At 38.7% G+C, this 22,345-nt stretch overlaps 1 protein-coding gene and 1 long non-coding RNA gene across 3 annotated transcripts in view; one reads left to right on the top strand and one right to left on the bottom strand.

Annotated features, from left to right (window-relative positions):
• Positions 1 to 11,459, top strand: part of p3h1 (prolyl 3-hydroxylase 1) — a 29,673-nt gene extending 18,214 nt beyond the window's left edge. For both annotated transcript variants that reach the window (XM_002663819.7, XM_073917083.1), the window contains exons 8-15: positions 107 to 228; positions 3,950 to 4,107; positions 5,541 to 5,633; positions 5,997 to 6,135; positions 7,011 to 7,101; positions 7,182 to 7,257; positions 9,295 to 9,435; positions 10,773 to 11,459. In XM_002663819.7, the coding sequence (XP_002663865.1) occupies positions 107 to 228; positions 3,950 to 4,107; positions 5,541 to 5,633; positions 5,997 to 6,135; positions 7,011 to 7,101; positions 7,182 to 7,257; positions 9,295 to 9,435; positions 10,773 to 11,228 (1,276 nt within the window). In that variant the 3' untranslated portion in view covers positions 11,229 to 11,459. The remainder of the gene's footprint in view (positions 1 to 106; positions 229 to 3,949; positions 4,108 to 5,540; positions 5,634 to 5,996; positions 6,136 to 7,010; positions 7,102 to 7,181; positions 7,258 to 9,294; positions 9,436 to 10,772) is intronic.
• Positions 11,460 to 14,221: 2,762 nt separating this feature from the next.
• LOC137496660 (uncharacterized) overlaps positions 14,222 to 22,345 on the bottom strand; it is a 148,989-nt gene continuing 140,865 nt past the window's right edge. The window contains exons 10-13 of the long non-coding RNA XR_012387322.1: positions 20,817 to 20,967; positions 18,020 to 18,098; positions 17,875 to 17,935; positions 14,222 to 15,047 (exon numbers count right to left, since the gene is read on the bottom strand). This is a non-coding gene — a long non-coding RNA (uncharacterized lncRNA). The remainder of the gene's footprint in view (positions 15,048 to 17,874; positions 17,936 to 18,019; positions 18,099 to 20,816; positions 20,968 to 22,345) is intronic.

Genomic DNA, 22,345 nt, shown 5'->3' with positions numbered 1-22,345 from the left:
AATATATAGAATAAATCCCTGTCGTTGGAGACACAGAAATGTGTAACTCACTAATGAAAAAGAAAGTCTCTTCGCTTCAAGTTCATATTTTCTGTTGTATTTGCAGGGTGGACAAAGAAACAGCGGCGAGGATTACTGAGGAGATCGGTAACCTGATGAAAGAGATAGAGACACTGGTGGAAGAAAAGAGTAAAGAGTCATCAGACATCGTCAAGGTTGTGAAAGATGGTAGGATGGAGGGATAATTCACCCCAGATTTGAATGTACTCACCCGAGTGTTTTTATTATTGAACACAGAAGAAGATATTTTGCAGAATGTTGCAAACTGCTATTGACAAAATGGCTCATGGTTTCCAACATTCTTTAAAGAGCCCATATTATACATGAAATAGGGTCATATCTTGGTTGTAAGGGTCTCCAACAATAGTCTAATATGCATGCAAGGTCAAAAAACACTTTCATGGTCTTATAATCTGCATTTATTTTTACCTAATTATCCCAGCGACTCCTGTATGAATCGTCCAGTGATTCATCTGTTCCCAAACCCCTCCTTAGCACGAAGCTAATCTGCGCTGATTGGACCGATGACAGTCAGTCGCGATTGGTCGACTGCCTTCAGTCAGAGAATGAAATACCCAATAGCTAATCAGCAATATAAAAGTAATCACAGTTCATACGCGCTCCATAGTGTAGGCGTGGATTTTAGCTGCCACACACACACACACACAAACACACACACACCTCTGGACGACAACGCTCCCGCTTCTGCCCGCACCCGCCAGGTTTTAGCCTGAACCCGACCGCTCCCGCTTATATTTAGAATTTCTTGTCCCGGTGCCCGACCCGCCCCGTTTTCTGCCCGCCGCGCCCGATCCCGCTAAAGAGCGGGGGAGAACATAACCGAAAATCACCCAGCTAAACAGTCCAGAGACAGCCAGACAGAGCTCTCTCTTTCTCTCTCTCTCATACGCGCGCGTGCGCACTAACACATACACACAAGCGCCAAGCAGACACACAGGCAGGCAAAGCTCTCTCTCTGTCTCATTCGCATAGCAATATCCACGATATTGCTAGACAGCCCGCTCCCGTCCCAAATTAAACCCGTTACCGACCGCTCCCGCGATTTATTCGGAAATTTATTCCCGCGTCGCAGAAATCTGGCGCGGGGACAGCCGCGGGAATGCAGAACTCTACCACGGAGCTCCGTAAACAAACAGCACGCGTCGCGTTTTTAACGTGACTTTGCACGCGATGAGAGAATTTAGCCAGTTAACCTGATACAGTACACGCGGTTACAAGTAACAAATCACAACTAAATACATTTGCAAGCTAGAGTCAACAAGGCAACTTTAATCGCACATACTTACACTTGAGAAATGGAGGAAGAAAAATCCATCCTGATGTCCATTAGTAAGTTACTCTTTACTGATCCTTCCTTTAACAAACGCAGATGAAGTATTCTTTGTAGCATGTAGTTTCCAGAAGTTTCCAACTGCTTGGCTATAATGCTGAGGTTTCATCTCTGGGTAGAGAATTGATAATGTCCATCTGCAGTGTGACTTCAATCGACCGGCATGTTTGTGTGTGTGTCTGGGTTTATGCGTCAGAGGGCAGGGCCTCAGGTTTGAAATCTCCCGGGTTTGCGCGTGCACGTGAATAACTTGGTTTCGTTCGTACGTCATGGCGAAACACCTAATGACTCGGTATCAAGGCGACTCGTTTGAAGCACTATGAGTCGACTCTTTTATAGATGAATCAACTGTTTTAAACACTGTACTCTTACAGATTTAAGCCTTAGCTGGATACTTCACTTCACTTAGAGCTGTGTTACACACTACATGGAGGGGAATTTTCAAAAACCCATAATATGGGCTCTTTAAAATGTCTTCTTTTGTGTTCAACACAGGTTTGAAAGCAGTGCAAGGGAAAGTAAATGAGGAGGAAGTTTACATATTTGTGAAATAATATGAAGCAGTAAAAGGTTAATTACATTAAGCCTATTAAGTCGCAAAGTATTACATCTTGACCCACCACAAATTTCTTCTCAATTAAATTTTCCTCTGTAAATGATTATAAAACAAACAGACAAACTGCCTAAAATGTTCTATTTTATTAAAATGTTATGGACAAACTTTGTTTGTAGCCAAAATTAAAATAGTTTTGAGCAAAAGTAGTTACCAAAAGGCCTGATTAATCAATATAATACATAATAAATTCATAAAAACTTATATATGGTATAAAAAATGGGGGGAGGGGTGAACTTTTTATATATTTTATATTTTTTTATATAATAAAATACAATTTTATACATGTATAAAAATAAACATTACAAAAAAAAAAATAAAAAAATAAATATATATATATATATATATATATATATATATATATATATATATATATATATATATATATATATATATATATATATATATATATACCTATTTTTAATATTTAAAACTTTTAATATGGATAATTTCAAAAATAGTTTTGGCACAATGTGTGGTGCCCCTATTTTCCCCCTTTTTTCCGCCACTGTCCGTACATTCCTCTTCTTGATAGCTGAGTAGCGGATAAAGTAAGGGGATAGTACGGCCCAAAATAACAAAATAAAAAAACGAGGAAGTTATGGCAGTAGAGGCGATGCAATTATAGCAATAATCTCAAGGCTGTATTGTACTCACAGCTGCAAGTTTGCTTGGGACGTCATTGTGGTGTTGGCGGGGGTTTTGTCTTTGGGTGTGTGCAAACACATTTCGGCTGGTGGAGCCCACAGCTTTTTTTTAAAAACTTTGTGCAAGGTTCCACTTTCGAAGATCCATGATTTGGAGCTGAGTCTTGGGTTATTATGCATGTGACAACACCATTAGAAATCAAAATCAACAGCCCGATATTGAGTCCATTAGGTTTCTTTTGAGGTTTTGAGTGAAAACAACGCATATATTTCATGCACAGGTTGTCAATAGCTTTTTAAGTAATTTATTATATTTATTTATAAGTACGCAGTTAGCTTGACTATATAAAATATAGCCTAAGTTACTCATTTCCCCAACTGTACTTCAAAATTATCCACAACTTATTCGTTTTATACACACTGTAAAAAATTAATTTATTAAATTTACGGTAAAAAAACAGCAGCTGTGGTTGCCAGTATTTTACCATTTAAAATACGAACAAAAAGTAAAAGTAATTTCTTGTTTTTACAGTAAACTACCGTATTTCATTAATTTATAGATGTAATACGTCTGCATTTTGAATAACTAACCATCTACACATCTTTTGCTACACAGATAGACACGTTAACACAGCCATATGCAGGTGATGATGAGAAAGTCATATTGAGCCAATGCTCATTACAAACAACTTTTCCCACAAGCAGAAAAGAGTATCAGCGTAAAGAAGGTGCTCAGTGTAATTCATACAGCTACTAAACACCAGTATGGTAACACGCATAAAATGAAAGTCATGAAATAAACATTGTTTATCAACAATAGATGTTACATAATTCTCTAATGTACATAATTGATGGGGAAACAACTAAAAAGATCCATAATAATGTCAACAAAAAGCATAAAAAGTGATGTGCTATGCAGGGAATTCTTGGAAAGTCAGTTTACAGTTATTCGCCGTATATATTAAGGAAATATACTGTTAACCAGGTTATGGATTTTTACTGTAGTACAGTTTTTTACCGTTGAAATCACTGCCATTTTTTCACAGTGTATAGGTGAATGCATTCGGTTAGCCACTCCTCTCTCTGATGTATTCTTCACTACTTTTTCATCATCACCTTTTCACCATGACTCACACTACTGAACCAGGCAAAAGTATAAATCAGCCTTTACCCACTTTGAGCGTTGCTAAGTGAGCAGGACCACACCGTACCATCCAGTAGAAAAGTGGCTTTAAATCCAATTCTGCATTCAATGATACAAAATCGGTGTTGTTTCAGAAATCAAACCAGCTGCTGCTCCAGATACTGCCAGCAAACTCCCATCTGATGACATCACCATAACCATGACCTCCGAGGTTCTGAGCGGTTCACATCGAGTTGTCCTAGATGGAGTAACCACATCTGATGAGTGTCAGGAACTTCATCAAATCACCACTGTATGATCACACATTTCTTTTAGTGCTGTCAAATGATTTATCACAATCAATCAGATAAAAAATATAAATTTGTGTTTACATAATATAAAATAAATATATTTATTAGGGATGCAACAATAGAGTTAGCCCACGGTTCAATACATACCTCGGTTTTTTAACACTGTTTTCGGTTTGGTTCTCATGGCTTGACACGTGTTTTTTTTTATTCTATATTTTTTTTTATTTTTTATTTTTTTATTCTATAGGCAATAGGAACAGTAAGAGTACAAACTGGGAAACACATAAAATCCTACATTTTGAAAATTAACATACATGTGAAGTTAATAAAGATGAATTGGCCATTTCAAATAAACATATTTGTACTAAAGTAAACATAAATAAACCATCTTAATTATCTCTGTGCTGAAAAAATGCGAGGCGGTAGTCTGTAATGCGTATCGAGTGCTTTTATAAAATGACAAAAGCTCACATCTCCCATCACCAAAAACGGCTGCAAATCTTTAGCAATAAACACCCGCACTGCCTTTCTTATTTTATGTGTCTCTCGGAACCAGTTGGGTATGTTTGCTTGAAAGATTCAGCGAGGGATTGTTGCTATTTGGAGGACTTTATTACCTTCTCTGCTATCCTGCCTTCAGACAGTGATATTGCTGGGTGATGGCGCTGCAGATGTGCAGTCATGGTTATACGTGTAAAACAGTGCTTGCACACGGTTATTTTTTGTTCACCGTTTTTTCTTTTATTGGCATTATACTTACCGGCAAAACCAAAATGTCCTCACACCGCAGATTTGAAAGACGCCGGCGCTTTCTCGTACTGTTGACTCACTTCGCCGGCGCTTCCTTGTACTGTTGCCTCAGCCTCACTTGACCGCCGCTCGCAATGTTAAAGTGCGGAATGATGGTCGAGCGCCCCCTAACTTTAGAGCATAATGATTGGATATTTACTCACAGGGCGGAGATTCCTAATCTCAGCTCATTGATTTAGAGGCATACACAGTCAATTTGGGGAGATATAAAACACACATAAATTATTTAAACGCAAAACCGAGAAAAACACTATTCATAAGCGCATATTGAACCGTGGAGGTCGTACCGTCTGGTTCAATATTATATTGAGAACCGTGGCATCCCTAATATATATATATATATATATATATATATATATATATATATATATATATATATATATATATATATATATATATATATATATATATATATATATATATATATATATATATATATATATATATACATACTTTATGTAAACTTAAATTTTGACTTTCTATGCAAATGATTGTGATTAATCAATAAATATATCTGTTTAATAAATCTGCTTTGTTCAAATGCACCAGTATTTATTACCTATATTCACTAAGAAATGGATAAAAATATTGTGCACTATATTAACCAATCTGCACATTATTGCAGACAGCAGCTCTTCAAGATGCTTTTAAAGCAGTGCCATCCCCTCATTCAGCGAGTGAGATGTTTCAGGACGTCCCAGTTCTCAAAGCTCTGCAGGTAAGACATGCATTAATACAGGGAATTCAAAGCCTGTTTAATGTACTAGTGTGAATAATATTTTAGTAAAACATTTGTTATGGTTTTTATTAAACTTTGTAAACGTCATTAACAAACGCAACTTCGGATATTAATTATGCATTAGTTCATGTTGAATTATAATTAATAAATGCTTCACAAGATTATTCAAACTTAGTTAATGTTAGTAAATACACTGACTAACATTAACTAAAGGATCATTATTCTAAAGTGTTATCGAACTTTGTTTGAAGTATACGGGGCATACTTTGATGTTGATTTTTAATAGAGTATATTGCATTTTATTCCACATTGAAATGTTTTTCTGTTCTTTATGTTTAACAGGAAGGTCTAATTCCTACAAAAAGTGCACATTTGCTGTCCAATCTAGGTGAGAAGGTCCGTAAGGTTCTTGAATCCTACTTCGCTCTGGAATCAACGCTCTATTTCTCCAGCTCAAACCTGGTCTGCAGATCTGCCACTGGTAAACTGACTTTTTAAGTCACATACACACTATTTTACCATTCTAAACTTACATTTAGCTCTTAAAGGTCCTGTGAAGTGCTTTTTTATTCAGTGTTTAACATAACCTCAACTGAAACATGAAGAGAGGGTGGAATATAGACAACCAGGCTCATTGCGGATACGTACACAGGTCTACATTTCTCGCAACATCGAAATATGTCTGCTCACAGTTTTTGTTTTTGCAAATCCACCAGAGGCGCTGTTGATGCTTTTTGATAATCTTAAATTTCTCTCGTGTTTCCTCTTCTCACGGAAATCCACCGGAGGCCGCAGTATTCACTTCAGCCGGCCAAGCCATCTGTCGATTGACTGACTGACTGACCGACTGACTCACTGACAGACATACCCACTCACCCCTATCCCTAACCCCAACCAATAGTGTTTTCAAAAGCAATCTAAAAAAAGAAGTCGTCACGGCCATTTATTTATTTTATTTTATTTGCTTTTGTTGTACCTGGTTTCTGGAACTGTTCTTTGCCGGACTCAAACCCTGTCATCACGGTCAAATCCACTCCGCATTCCAAGTTCACTGACATAAGCGGCGAGCTACTGGGCATTCTATCAACACCAGAAAAGCCATCCACATGCTGGTATTGTGAAAAGAAACAGAAGCCGTCGGCGGCGTCATACCACCCCGTATCGTTCATTTTAAAAACAAAATGCAGCCAAACATACCTCTGGCTACATAATTCGCACTCTCTTGAAATGTAGACATGGGAACAAATTCACGATGAGCCTGTGTTGTACACAGAGTAGCTCCAATAGTGCCAAAAGTGTGTTTGTGTTTTAATTATTATTATTGTATTATCATTATATTTTTCTCTTTTTATACAGAAAAACAGGAGGCCAGTGCAGACTGTCTGCTTATTTCCGAGCTCAACGAATGTATCAAAGTGCTGTCAACAAACACCAATCAAGGCTACAGGTTTGCCGTTTTAAACCTGTACAGCTTTATGGTCATTTGTTTCAAAATGTTTTAACTGATACATTCTGTTTGCTTCTTAGTGCCATTTTGTACCTCAATGATGATTTCGAAGGAGGAGATTTTATCTTCACCGAGTCGGATGGCAAAGCTGTCTCTGTAAGAATTATTAAATCATTTGCAGAACTTTTTATCAAATTAATGAGCTGCTAGAAGGACTAAACTGAAATAAGTAATGAAATCAAGGCGGCACAATGGCTTAGCGGTTAGCACTGTCGCCTCATAGCAAGAAGGTGGCTGGTTCCAGTCTCAGCTGGGCCAGTTTCTTTGTGGGGTTTGCATGTTCTCCCCGTGTTGGGGTTTCCTCCAGGTGTCCCGGTTTCCCCCACAATCCAAAGACATGCTCTATAGAGTAATTGGGTAAACAAAATTGGCCAGTTTGTGTGTGAATGTGAAAGTGTATCTGTGTTTCCCAGTACTGGGTTGTGGCTTTACGCTGCGTAAAGCATATGCCGGAATAGTTGGTGGTTCATTTCATTCTATTAGACATAATAAATGCCTAAATTGCAAGAACAATATTTAGATTTCTGGGTTTATCTTGCCATTTTAATGTTTTTTTTTCTCCCTTTAAAAGTGTGAAAGTTTATAGGCTTTCTTGTCCTTTTTAATTTATTTCTCACAATTTGTATTTTTCTACTTTTTGTTTCAGAAATGTGAGATATTTGTAATCTCAAAATGTGTGTTTAAAAATTTAAACTGTGAGATATTAACAATTTTGAACAAAAGAGGCCAGCCAAAAATACCTTGGTATAAATGTGTATTTGCAAGAAAAAAAGTCAGAAATAATCATCGAGATATAAACTCACAATTGCAGGAAATGTATTTAAAATAGTGATAGAAGAAGTCACACTTGCCTTTCGACATTTTTTTCCATGCCCAGTGGTGAATAGAGTACTTAAAAATCATACTCAAGTAAAAGTACCATTACTTGCCTAAAAATGTTGTGCAGGTATAGTAAAAGTATCTGTTGTAAATATTACCCAAAGTATGAGTAAAAAGTAGCCCTTTCTAAAGTACTTAAGAGTACTAAGTATTGAGTATTACACTTTTAAAAGCTGATACGTTTACATGTAATTTGTGCATATGTGTAAACGTAACATACTGTAGTGCACCTAGTGATTGCCCAGCAGGCACAAAACGTCATTAGACGTTAATATTAGGTCAGATTGGGTTGTGATGTCAGGTGACCAAAATTCAATGTCTAGCCAGCGTCTAAGAACAACGTTATTTTGATGTCCAATAATGACGTTGATATTCGGTTGATTTTAGGTTGTGTTGGAAAGTGACCAAAATCCAACGTCGAGCCAACATCTTAAACCAACGTCATATTGAATGTCAAATACTGATATTTATTCATCAGGTATGGCAACCAAAGTCCAACATCTGATAAACATCATAGTGGTAACATTCACACAACGTCAAGCTGTAACATCATTCGTTGTTGATATTTGGTTGGTTTTAGGTTGGACGGTAACGTTGGCCTGACATCAACCCAATTTTCATTCCCAAATGAATTGCAACGTCCCCATGACGTTAGGGTACAACGTCAATCTGGCGTCATGATGACGTCTTGTGTCTGCTGGATGTTTAAGGCCATTTTGGTCATCATAAAGTAAACATCCGTCATCTTCTCATCAGTGATATGCATCTAAACCATCTTTAGGTCACTGTGTGTAAAGATTTTGGACATCTTCTTTGACACTTTTAATGCTTCCAAACAGTTTGCTGGAATTATAAATCACAAAATATCTTGAGGTAGATCATTATGATACGACTTACCTTCTATGTGTGGTTTGATTAGACAGGAATCACAGAACTGATTTTTCTAATCCCTATAGACAAGAAAAAAATAAAGTAGTGACTGCAGGTTGAAAATAGTGGAGTAAAAGTACCAATACTACACTAAAAATGTACTCAATGGAAAGTAAAAGTAAACTTTTTTTAAACTACTTAGTAGATTACAATTCCTGAGAAAAAACTACTCAATTACAGTCATTTGAGTATTTGCATTGTTATTTTACTCCACTGTCCATACGAGATACAAGCTTCCTGTGATTATTTGTGTCATGATGATGTCTTTGAAATATGCTGATGTGTCATTAATCTTTTTTTTTTCACACATTACCGTCTCTTCAGGCCGCAGTGAAGCCTCAGTGTGGTCGAGTGGTGGGCTTCAGAGCCGGACAGGAGAATCTTCATGGGGTCTCAGCGGTAACTAAAGGCCAGAGGTGTGCTGTAGTGCTTCACTTCACTCTGGATCCTCAGCACAGTCAGGAGGCAAGTCTAACTTTCTAGTTTTTGTTTGAAAGAAAAAGAAATTAAAATAAAAAGGTGATAAAACAGGAAATACTGTCAAAGTTACGACAGCACAACTTAAAGGGCCATAACCCCCCTCCCAGTCTCAGCAGGGTGTTTTCACACCTCTAATTTGAAAAAAGTCAGGAAAGTGGGTGAGTCCAGCTCTGTTTAGGTGGGAGTGTGGGGGGAGGGAAAGAGGGAAGGTTTTGCATAAAAATAGGAGTTTAGTTTTGAGTACGAGCTGATTTTCACTGAGGTTTTCATGGGTATCAGTAATGGAATTATTTGCCAAATTATTAATTTGTGGACTTTAACTGCAGTTTGGCACTTTCACTTTCATTCAGGAACATTTCATGCATGCCTCCATGAGAATCAAGATATTTGATGCAAGGAACTGCTGGAAGTGTGTAGTTTTTAAGGGAATGTTTGATACTGCACACTGTATGGGAGAAAAAACGCTCTGCTTTTCTATGGAGCTAATAATATGTCAAAACAATCTGAAATTAAATTGTGTATAATTTGAATTATTGTCTATTGTATTTTAATAAATTTGAATTTTTATATGCTGTTAAAATTGTTTCATAACTATTCAACACCTGAAATTAAGGACAACTGATTTTTTCTAGGCTGATTTTTTTTATATAGAAGTAGTTTCAAACTTCTGATTTTTTGTGTTCTGAATTTATCAACTGCAGATATCCAGTTTGTAAAAACACATTTTCAAATTTTCAAGATGAAGAAATTCAGAATATCAAATTTAACATCCTAAAATTCTAAACCAGAAATTTAGATGGTTTTCCCATAGATGGGTTGCGGCTGGAAGGGCATCCGCTGCGTAAAAACTTGCTGGATAAGTTGGCGGTTCATTCTCCTGTGGCGACCCCGGATTAATAAAGGGACTAAGCCGACAAGAAAATGAATGAATGAAATTTAGATGGTAAAATTCCGATTCAGAAGAAAGTAGGTCAGGGGTGATCAACAGGGTAGAGTAGACGATCAGTAGAATGTACCCATGTGATCATGGGGAGAACATGCAAACTCCACACAGAAATGCCAACTGACCCAGCCATGGCTTTAACCAACAACATTCTTGCTGTCAGGTAACAGTGCTACCCACTGTGCCACCATGTCACCAAGAACTCAAGTTACTAAAATGAAAACAAGAAAAAAACAGCAAAGCAAAAATACTGAAACTACAAATTAATTTTTTTTAAATCTCAAAGTTGAGAATTAAATAAATAATCCAAAACTTGAATTAGTCTCTTATTTTCTTAATCTTTTAATTTTCTGGCCTGTCTGCATTGTTGTGTCCACAGGAGCGTTCACAGACTGAAGAACTTCTGAAAAAGCTTTCGAGCCCAGTTAAAGTAGACATCCAGAAAACGGCGACAGACAGTCAAGAGTACCCCTCCAAACCCGAAGGAACAATTCCTGCCGAAACAACAGAGAAAGACAAAAGCAAAGCGACTGATGACAACACAGCTGAGACAAAAACAGACAATAAAGCTAGCAAGAAAAGCGAAAAACCAAAGGCCAAAACAACAAAAAAGACATCAAAAGCAGAAACCCAAACAAAAGCTAAAGCAGACAAAACAAAAACCACAACAGCGGAGAAAAAGAAAACAAAACCAGCCAGCAAGACAAAACCTGTAACGACAGACAAAAAGGAGAAACCGCCCGGCAAGAAAACAGCTGCAAATGACAAGAAAACCAAACCAAAAGCCACAGAAGCGAAAGACTCCAAAGCTGAAAAACACAACGATGAGTTATGAGCCTCATGCAGAAGAGATTTGTTTTTCATTTTTTGATTTTATTTTTATGTGATGGAGCAGTTCTGCAATTTTTGTACATTTTTGTTTTTAAAGACTCAAAGCCACAGGAGAATTATGGGTGACAATCAAGTTTGGCATTCTCAGGACATTTCGATTACAATTGCCACTTCCCATTCCCATAACAATTCCTGAATAAAAGTGATGTGTTTTTAAATTAAAGCATTATCGAGCCATATCAGTGTTTCTTGACAGTGTGAAACTAACATTCACAATGCTGAGATGCTGTGGGATGTAAATATGAACACTGTGATTGACCATTTCACTATTAGAATTTAGTATGGAGGGTGATCGGGGCCAAAAGTGTGTTAACTTCTGTTAATTCAGTTGCACTTCATTAAAGTGTACACATTGTAATGTTTATTTATAAACTAATTTCGAGAGAAGCACACGCTTATGATTGATTGCAGCTTGTCCCTCATTAGCTAACGCACCATTCACCAATCAGAAGATTCCTAAATCACTATAAATAACCAGAGTATATTACCTTAGCCATCTTCATCTTGAAGAATCCCCCCTTCCACCCCTACTCCAACCCTTTCCTTGTCAGGGTAGAACGGAGGCCTGGTGGTTAGCATCATTGCCTCACAGCAAGAATATCACTGGCTCAGATCCTTACCTGGCTAAGTCAGCATTTCTGTGTGGAGTTTGCACATTTTACTCATGTTTGCGTGGGTTTTCTCCGGGCTCTCTGGTTTCCACCAACAAGGATCTCATGAGCTCAGGGCTCTCTCTCGGGACAGCATGCCAAAGATTTTACAGTCAATCATAAGCTTAGGGCGAACTCTTGAATTGGTGTTTATAAACCATTAACTAGGATTTGCCTCAAAAAGCTCCTAATTTGCTGCTTAATAATTGTTAGTATGGTAGTTGTTGGGTTTAGGTATTGGGTAGAATTAGTAATGTAGAATAAGATAATGCAGAAAATGTACTTTAATAGTACTAATAAACAGCCGATATCTTAATAATAGGCCGATAATGAGCCGCTATATATTCTTAGTAGCAAGAATTGACACTTAAGTGCTATCAAAATTCAATCAACAAATGGAACACCTAATCAAATTCTTGCATATGCTATATTTGCAATGGGATGTACATAAACAAAACAAAAACAATAGGTGTCGTGTTTATTCGTGAAGGATTTTTTTAATGTTTCATTTGGCATGGACATATGCAAACATCAGATAATTTTGAATGCTTTGTGTTCTGTTAACATTCTTAAGGAATGTTTATAAGAAGGTTTGAATTTTCACATCAGTCTAAAAAGAAGTCATATGTGCACTGTCGCAAGTCTACACTAGATGACAGCATAGAGCTGAGAGACCGCTCCACGTTTCCTACAATAACGCTAAAAGCATTTTGTTCCCTTAATAACACGAAGCTGTTTGTAGTCTTTAAAGGCATTTTGAAACTCAAAAAATGGCACAATAGGTGTTTTACAGTAGCTATATTCCTTTGTATTTCTTCCTCTATAAGAATGATCCTATTTGTTTTTTTCCATGGTTCACCCAAAGCAATTTTCTGGACAACTGCATTAGCAATTATATTCAAAGCTGCCTTCAGGACACCTACAATTACTCCTTAACAAAGAGTGTTCTCTCCCATTGACTTGACAGAGCCATTTACTGCTGCAAATAGATCAGAATGAAGCATCTGGGTCATGTATTAACTTAAGGAAGGCGCCATTTAAAACACCATATAGATTTTGCATAGATTCAGACCAACACAACAATCAATAGGTATACTGGACTATTATGATAGAAAAAAGGATAAATGCTCTTTCATTCAACTATTATTAGGGTAATAACTTAATAAACAGACCACCGATACATCAAAATATACAGCTTTTCTAAATGTAACCATTAACATTACTCTTTGCAGTATGTTTAAGCATTCTTTAAAGGGATAGTTCACCCCAAAATCAAATTTCTGTCATTATTTGCTCACCCTTTACTTGTTTTAGTTTCTTTCTTCTTACACTGTGGTCATAAAGGGATGGACATGGTCAGCAACAATACTCAGGTAGGCTGTGGCATTGACACGATGCTCAATTTGTACTAATGGACCCAAAGTGTGCCAAGAAAATATCCCCCACACCATTACACCACCACCACCAGCAGCCTGAACTGTTGATACAAGGCAGGATGGATCCATGTTTTATGTTGTTGACACCAAATTCTCACTCTACCTTTCGAACGTCAAAGCAGAAATAGAGACTCATAAGACCACGCAACATTTTTCCAATCTTCTATTGTCCAATTTTGGTGATCCTGTGTTAATTGTAGCCTCAGTTTCCTGTTCTTAGCTGACAGGAGTGTCACCCGGTGTGGTCTTCTGCTGTTGTAGCCCATCCGCCTCAAGGTTGGACGTGTTGTGCGTTCAGAGATGCTCTTCTGCAGACCTCGGTTGTAACGAGTGCTTATTTGAGTTACTGTTGCCTTTCTATCAGCTGGAACCAGTCTGGCCATTCTCCTCTGACCTCTGGTATCAATAAGCCATTTGCGCCCAAAGAACTGCCACTCACTGGATATTATTTTCAGACCATACTCTGTAAACCCTAGAGATGGCTGTGGATGAAAATCTCAGTAGATCAGCAGTTTCTGAAATACTCAGACCAGCCTGTCTGGCACCAACAACCATGCCACGTTCAAAGTCACTTAAGTAACCTTTCTTCTCCATTCTGATGTTCGGTTTAAGCTTCAGCAGATCATCTCGACCATGTCTAGATGCCTAAATGCATTAAGTTGCTGCCATTTGATTGGCTGATAAGAAATTTGCTGAAAGTTGGACTGGTGCACCTAATAAAGTGGCCAGTGATTGTATGTTTAAATATGTGTTGAAAAATTCCCAGGTCTGGATTGAGGCTGGAAGTGTGTAAAACATATGCCAGAATAGTTGGCGCAGCCTGATAAATAAGGGACTAGGCCGAAATTAATGAGTGCTGAAAAAACCTTTTAGAGTAAACAGTACAGGAAACATTTGAAAAAGAATTAACAGAAGGGCTTAAAATGTTATCATAAAATATATATCAATTTTAAATCAATGGTAAACGATTAACTTCTCAGGATTTTCTCTCCTATTATAATATATAATTATTTTCCTATAGGTTTATATAGCTTTTTGTCTCTGGGTTTGATTTACAGCTCAAAAAACACTATTGTTTTTAATTCCTATGAAGAAAAACATCTAAATCAAATACTGCTGAAAACAGATGGGCACTGATTCACTTCATCAAACTTGTTTTGCACATATTTAGCAAAAGCTGTTAGCATGCTTAGCATTTTCACGCTAACCAGCATTCAAGTTTTGTGGTAAAAAGAACCGGCTAATAAACCAAACCCCACTGTTTTGGTGATTTACTCATTATCTTTTAAGGAAATGATCCACTTTGACAACATGTTTTGGCAGGTCACCACAGTCTAGAGTCGTTTGTTGAGATTTGCATCTAACCCAAGGACAAAAAACTTTCCAAAGTTTCACAGCTCCTACTTATTTTGCTCTTACATATTAGGGCACAGCTTGCAAAGAGGCATTGAACAGTCCACCTGGAGCTTGAATAGTGGAGGTGAATGTGGAAGCTGACCTGTAGCAGCTACAATGAGACCCCTCATGTCTCTTTAGTTCCCCTTGTTAGCGCGAAAAACAGTTCCTCTTGTGTGCCTCCCACTGTTGTGGAGTGGGCAGATCCAGTCATGAGCAGAATGCCAGCGACTGATGGGGACAATGACTCTTACAGTGAAAATCTTACACCAGAAGAGCCTGCTGCAAACAATATTTAAGCACAGCATAAGTTCCACCCCATCCAGTTTTTGGATCGTACCATTAACCAAGGGTGCACTCAAAAAAAAAGCTGTGGTATCAAACCCACATAATTACAGTACATGAATTACGGTACATGGTACGGTACTCTGGCTGACAAGGGCCAAACATGGACCATATCTTGGCCAAGTCTCAGCCAAGTGAATAACCCATAACTGAGCCTGATCTGGGCCAGATATATTGGTGTGACATGACTGCAATTGAAATTGATAAACCCATGAATCATTGTGCTTTAGGCACATGCTTTTTCTCAAAGCAACCTGATTGGTAGAATTTGTTTATTTTTATTTGAAAATAATAACAAGGTATTTTAAATTTGGGTCAAGATAGACCAAGCTTACATGGCCCTCATATCAATTATTAACATCTGGGCCAAATACTACAATTTATATCTGGTCCAAGTATTGTGTGCCACCTTCAAGATGGTGCCACCACCAGTGCCATGTTATTTGCCAGTGCCGGATGAATGCCTGCTGAGCCAGATTTATGCCAAATCTGGGCCAGAATTCTTTGCTATCTGGGTACGAATGTAAACCACTTTAGGCAGTTATGCGACACTGGTGGTATTCCTTCGGCCCAGACAAAATGAATGTGAGCCTGAAGTAGCCCACCTGTGCAATGGTAAAGGGGGGCCAAAGATTCAAATTCATATATGGGCCATTTAAGGCAAAGATTTAGCACTTAAGGCAATCTGAACCTAATGTGACCCATGTGGAATATGATCAATTTGGCCTAAATGATGGAGAAAAAATGTGGCCCACAGTTGGTGATGTAGCAGTCATTTAAGGGTAATCTGGGTCTAAACCTAAAGTGGCTCACACTTGTAAGTGCAAATGTGGCCCAGGTATCTTAAGACATATTTGTGCCAATTTGGCAAATATTTGGCACAGTAAGCTCTGGCTATTTGTGAACCTAATGTGGCCCAGAGAAAATATGGCAAATGTGGCCCAGTTATTTCAAAACATATGTGGGCCACTTTTGACTAATATTCGGCACAGTAAACTCTGGCTAATGCAGCCGGTAGCTTACAGTGGCCCAGGGAAGATATGGCAGTTGTGGCCCAGTTATATTAAAATAAATGTGGGCCAGTTTTGGCAAATATTTGGCACAGTAAGCTCTGGCTGATGTGGCTGTGAGCCTAAAGCGGCCCAGAGGAGATATGTTAAAATGTGGCCCAGTTATCTTAAAACATATGTGGACCATATAGACTAAATCACCTTTAAGGAGAAAAGTGTTTGCTTTAGTTGGGTTCATAGCCCTGAATCTTTTAATAGACATTTTCTTTAGGGCTGCTGTAAATTTTAAGAACTTTGCTTGAAACATTTAATCATTACAGTAAACAAGCAAAGTAAAAAAAATAAATAAATAAAATTAAGTGAGTGATGAAATAATATAATTTACTGATGTTTAATCCATTATTAAAAGTAACGTAATAACATGTAAAAAAAATTCTATAGTTCAACTTCTGCCTACAGAGACATCAATAATCAGCATATAAACCTCAACAATGGGAACAATTAACAAAACTCACAAACATCACAAACAGGAGACTAATGGTGACAAAATCAACGTCAACATGAACAAATAAACAGAATCAACAGCAAATAATAAAAATTGTAGCACCAATAAGCTATTTAATGTATTCATTGCATGCTGGGATTTTTGTACTTTGCCACACCCAGCAAGTTTAGGGTGTAGGCCAGATCTGGGCCATAATAAAAGCAAACTGTGGCCCAAAATAGGGTCAGTTCTGGGTCATTTGGTTAAATTCTGGCTAATATGTGGTTTTGCTTTGGCTTATTTGTGGCCCAGATCTGACAAACAAGATCGGATTGCCCTAGAAGCATCATTTCATTCAGTATGTGGTCCAGATGTAAGTGTCTGGTGTGGGTTGGATCTGGGCTAGAATAAAAGCAAACTGTGGGCCAGAATAGGGTCAGTTCTGGTTCATTTGGTTGAATTCTGGCTAATACGTGGTATTACTTTGGCTTATTTGTGGCCCAGATCTGTCAAACAGAAGCGCACCGCCTAAGTGCCATCATTCTATTCAGTATGTGGTCCAGATGTAAGTGTCTGGTGTGGGCCGGATCTGGGCTAGAATAAAAGCAAGCTGTGGCCCAGAATAGGGTCAGTTCGGGTTTATTTGGCTGAATTCTGGCTAATACGTGGTATTGCTTTGGCTTAATTGTGGCCCAGATCTGACAAACAGAAGCGCACCGCTTAAGTGCCATCATTCTATTCAGTATGTGGTCCAGATGTAAGTGTCTGGTGTGGGTTGGATCTGGGCTAGAATAAAAGCAAACTGTGGGCCAGAATAGGGTCAGTTCTGGGTCATTTGGCTGAATTCTGGCTAATACGTGGTATTGCTTTGGCTTATTTGTGGCCCAGATCTGACAAACAGAAGCGCACCGCTTAAGTGCCATCATTCTATTCAGTATGTGGTCCAGATGTAAGTGTCTGGTGTGGGCCGGATCTGGGCCAGAATAAAAGCAAACTGTGGGCCAGAATAGGGTCAGTTCTGGTTCATTTGGTTGAATTCTGGCTATTACGTGGTATTGCTTTGGCTTAATTGTGGCCCAGATCTGGCAAGCAGGAGCGGACCGCCCAAGTACCCCTATTCCTGCGGTATGTAGGCCGGATGTTAGTGTCTGGTGTGGGCCAGATTTCAGTAACATGAATTTTGCTAGCTGGGTTTTTAAAATCGTACATTTTCATACGACAAAACTTGTACAAATTCGTACGAATTAGCCACTAAGTGTAAAATACTTGCGTTTCCTTATGAGATCAGGCTGGACTGTCAGCAGTGACCGCAAACGACAAGGGAAGACATCCTGAAAATGGCAAAAAGCCACAAGCATTTACCAAACGCTCTCCACTCTCCATAAACGTATTTAGAAATGCTTAATTTTACATGCCTTAGGAGTTAGCATTGTTATGCTCGCTGGGTGTTTCAGACCTTTACTGTTACCACACATCCATTGTCTTTTGTTTGAGCTGATGAGATGTAAAACAAATGCAAAATAATTCAGAGTTCCACGTTAATAGCTTTGGAAGCACTTTCAGTAGCATTGCATCTTTTCTTTTGTCATTCGCACACCCCACACATGCGTCCATCTGACCTTTACATGAGGACATTGACTGTGTGCATAAGGCTTGGGGTCAACTAGCATTGCTCTTGGACAGTTCAAACTATGACGTATGTTAGTTTCGACAAAAATGCATGGGGTTATGCATGTAAAGGCATCCGAGAAGAAAGTTTGTTTGCATTTATACATGTCTGACAGCAACCCAAATGCATTTACAGTGCTCTTCTCGGGCGTGTGTCTCCGCTGTATGCTGTCTTTGTGTGGGGCTGCCCGCCGTGTCATACGAAACTCTGGGAGACACAGACCACATTGTCTGCTTCAGGGATCGTGGTGTATGTGGCCGGCTATTGTTCGGACAGAAAAGAAAAGCAAAAGCTTTAGCGCTCTGACTGGCATACAATACAGTACTACATGGATCTGCGCCTTTCACTCAGAAGTAATCCATGGCGTACCAAGCGGTATGAAACATGTTCTGTTGTGTCCATACAGGCTCTTTTGTCTTGCTCCATTATCAGACATTTATAATGGCAATCGTCCTTTAGTCTTAAGGGACACAGAGGGACAAATTCATTTAAAAAACTGTCTTTTACAAGGGGATGTGAAGAACTACATTTTATTTAGCACCAATAGGTTAGCACCAAAAATAGCTCTTGGGAAGTCTTGTGTTGAAGTCAAAATTATTAGCCCCCTATGAATTTTCTTTTTTTTTTCAGGTATTTCCCAAATGATGTTTAACAGAGTAAGGATTTGTTTTCACAGTATTTCCTATAATATATTTTTTCTTCTGGAGAAAGTCTTGCTTGTTTTATTTCAGCTAGAATAAAAGCAGTTTTTAATTTTTTTAAAACCATTTTACAACCCAGGCTCATTCTGAAAATGTACCCCTATATACATTTCCGGGGAGTGCCAAATACGTCCTAGAAGGTACACTTTTTTATTGCAGTTTTTGTTTTCTCGAATCCACCAAAGGCCACTGTGTACACTTTTTCAGATCTCAAATTTCTCTAGCGAATGCCAGTTTTAATTTGTTTTTTAGGCAAGCTTTGAGACATTAAACCGAGGTCCTGACTCTCTGTGGTTGTTAAAGGTTCAGGACATTCTAGAGAACTTTTTTTTTTAAATATTAACAGATTTGTGTGTGTTGAGCATCAGTTAAGACAATGTTAGCACCTGTTAGCTTTAATTGTGGGGAAAATTGGATAATTTTGAGCTTTTGTCAGCTAATTTCAGCTTACGGGTTTAAAATGATTTTTGGGGCGGGATCAAAATCGGCGACGTAGCGCAGAACTGCAAGTGCAATGATGACGCGTCGGTTTCTCATTATTATTCATAGCGGAGTTTTCTCATCCTATGAGAAGAGCCGGCTGCTTAATTATTCATGAGAGCACGTGCTTTCCGAAGCCAGACCTGCCAGTTTCAAGCAAGCTGTGAGACGCAGACCAACGGCACTTAGCCGTTCATGAAGGCTCGTATGTGTTTGTTTCCATGATCCAAGGGGTTTGTTGCATGTTTTTCCCCCGCGATCCGGTCAGGGCCGATCATACAGCAAAGCTGTGTGTGTGCTGCAAGCATTTTTGTCGGGAGAGCAGCACGAGAATTGAAGAATTGCGGACGTTGACTTTTATCAGGAGTTCGTTCACATTCAGACACATCGCCGTGCTGCTGTGTTTGCCTAAATCCTCTATATTACCAGCAGGGCTAATGGTTAAAATAGGCAGGTCAGGAGACCTGTTGCACTGAGTCTGCATTCAGATCTATAATTTACACACGGGGATCGAGGGAGAATCCTCATTTATAGTGATTACATGAACACACTTATCTTAATGATATAAATTGTGGTTATGTGTATATGAAATTACGAATAACAAATGTTGCAGGGCATTAAATTACTGTTTATTTCTTTGCATTTTAACTTTGTGAATTATAAACTCATGCGTCTCCTCAGGGTTTGTGTCTCAGTTTGTGAGCTAACTGTCAACAACAGTTGTTCGCTCCCCCTCTCCCCTGCTGGCCACGACCACTCCTGCCCGATGCTCGCGGAGCTCCACGCCCAATAATCATGCATCTTTTGAAAAAATTCTGAAGTAGACTTTAACCGAAAGTGGGGGGTGTCATGGCCCTTTAAAAAACCCAGGATGTCCTTCGAAAAAGAGTAGTGGTTTAACCCCGGTGTCACGATTACCAGCGATCGTCTTTCATAAGATCGCTGGATTTCACTCTCAATAACCATGGACAACAAATCGGCCATTTCTGGACTACATATTCATACATGCACTCCGTTCACACTCACACATGCATCCTCATCTACACTGATTACTCGCACCACCTGAGGATTGTCAGAAACTGATTGCACACACTATTTAAGCTACACACTCACCCATTCACTTTGCCGAGTCTGGTTATGTCACAGTGACATTACAACGCGTTTTCCTAGCCTTGTTTCCCCGTGTTTTACCTAGCCTTGTATTCTTGTTCTCCCTGCCTGCCTTCTGACCTCTTGACTGTGTTAGACTACGATCCTGGATTTGCCTTTATACATCTGTTTGCACCTGTGTTGACCATTGCTAGCCTGACTTCGATTAAACCTGCATTGTGGATCCAAACCTCAGTTGTTGGTGTCACTCACCGTGGTTACACCCGGCATCCTGGCCAAATTTGCCAACTGGCCTCTGTCCATCATGGGCCCCTTACCATCTCCGTCTCCGCTGCACCAGTCAGCTAGTGTGTGGTCTGGCGCAAAATGGCCGCCGTCGCGTCATCCAGGTGGATGCTGCGCACTGGTGGTGAATGAGGAGATTGCCCAAAAAAATGCATTAAGTAATTTAAGGGCCCAGAAAAGCACTACATAAATGTAAGAAATTATTATTACTATTATAGTCATTGAATGTGACCCTGAACCACAAAACCAGTCATAAGAGTAAATCTTTTGAAAATTGATATCGTCTAAAAGCAGGTAGTCTTTCCATTGTTTTATATTTGTTAGGATAGGACAGCCTGATCTCACGAGGAAATGTAAGTAATTTACATTTTGTCAGTTTAGTGGCTAATTCGTATAAGTTCAGTTGTACAAAACTGTACGATTTTTAAAAGGAGGCAAACCTCTTTGACACCAAACCTCGCCTCTAAACCCAAAAGTCATTGGGGGATGAGCAAATCATACTAAATTGTACGAATGAGATTGTATGAATTCATACGAATTAGCCACTAAATCAAAGATACGAATTGCCATGAGATTATGCTGGATAGGACAAAATTTAGCCAAGATACAACAATTTAAAAATCTGCAATTTAAAATTGCCTTAATAGTAGCTAAATAGTAACAAAATAGTCCAAATTAAGTTCTTAGCAGTGCTTATATTCATGTTAGGAAATGTAAAAAATGTCTTCATGAAACATGATCTTTATCTAATATTGTAATTATTTTTGGCTTGAAACAAAAAGCGATAACTTTGATCCATAAAGGGGTCGCACACCGAATGCGCCATTCGGTGACATGTCATCCCATGCATTTTAGAATTCTAAACATAAATTTCTATCAGGGTATGCACACCGATGCCGCAAGACGGTGGTTGTCGGTGGGTGTCTGTGGCGCGCAGCTTAGACTGCATATTTCTGCAGCGCCACAGAGCACCATCTGAAAATTTTAATTCGAAATAACATTCGAATGTGTGCATTTGGTGTGCGATACTTCCAACTGTCACGTGCGAGCCGCACTACAGAGCTGAGCGGCGCATCCGGTGTGCGACACCCTTTACAGTGTGTTGTTGGTCATTCTTAAATACACCTGTGTCAATACCTGCAACTTAAGACTGGTTTTGTGTAGTCACAAATGACCTTTCATTAAAAACAAGCGGTGATTATTTCAGTGCTGGCATCATTTTTACAGTAAGGTGAGGTAAAGGGCACTGTGGCAAATGTCAGATCTCATAATAAGATAATCTGCTTTCAATTGCTGCTTCCCATAAAGACAAGAGTGAAAGTGAAAGAAATACAACCAATTCTAAGAAGTTAATGATGTGCCCTTTGAGAGAAGTGTCAGTTGAGTCTAAAAAGGCAACGTTCCTCTTGTTTTTTCTCTGTTCACAGAAGAAACGATAGTTGAAAGTGAGCAGGTTGAAAGTATCCATTAGTGGTTTCCACAGAGACAGACTCAGC

This window comes from Danio rerio, chromosome 11 (genome assembly GCF_049306965.1).
Source record: "Danio rerio strain Tuebingen ecotype United States chromosome 11, GRCz12tu, whole genome shotgun sequence".
In the NCBI taxonomy this organism is placed as follows: Eukaryota; Metazoa; Chordata; class Actinopteri; order Cypriniformes; family Danionidae; genus Danio; species Danio rerio.
Note: the sequence above shows the minus strand (reverse complement) of the source record. Positions and strands in the feature narration are given on the sequence as shown.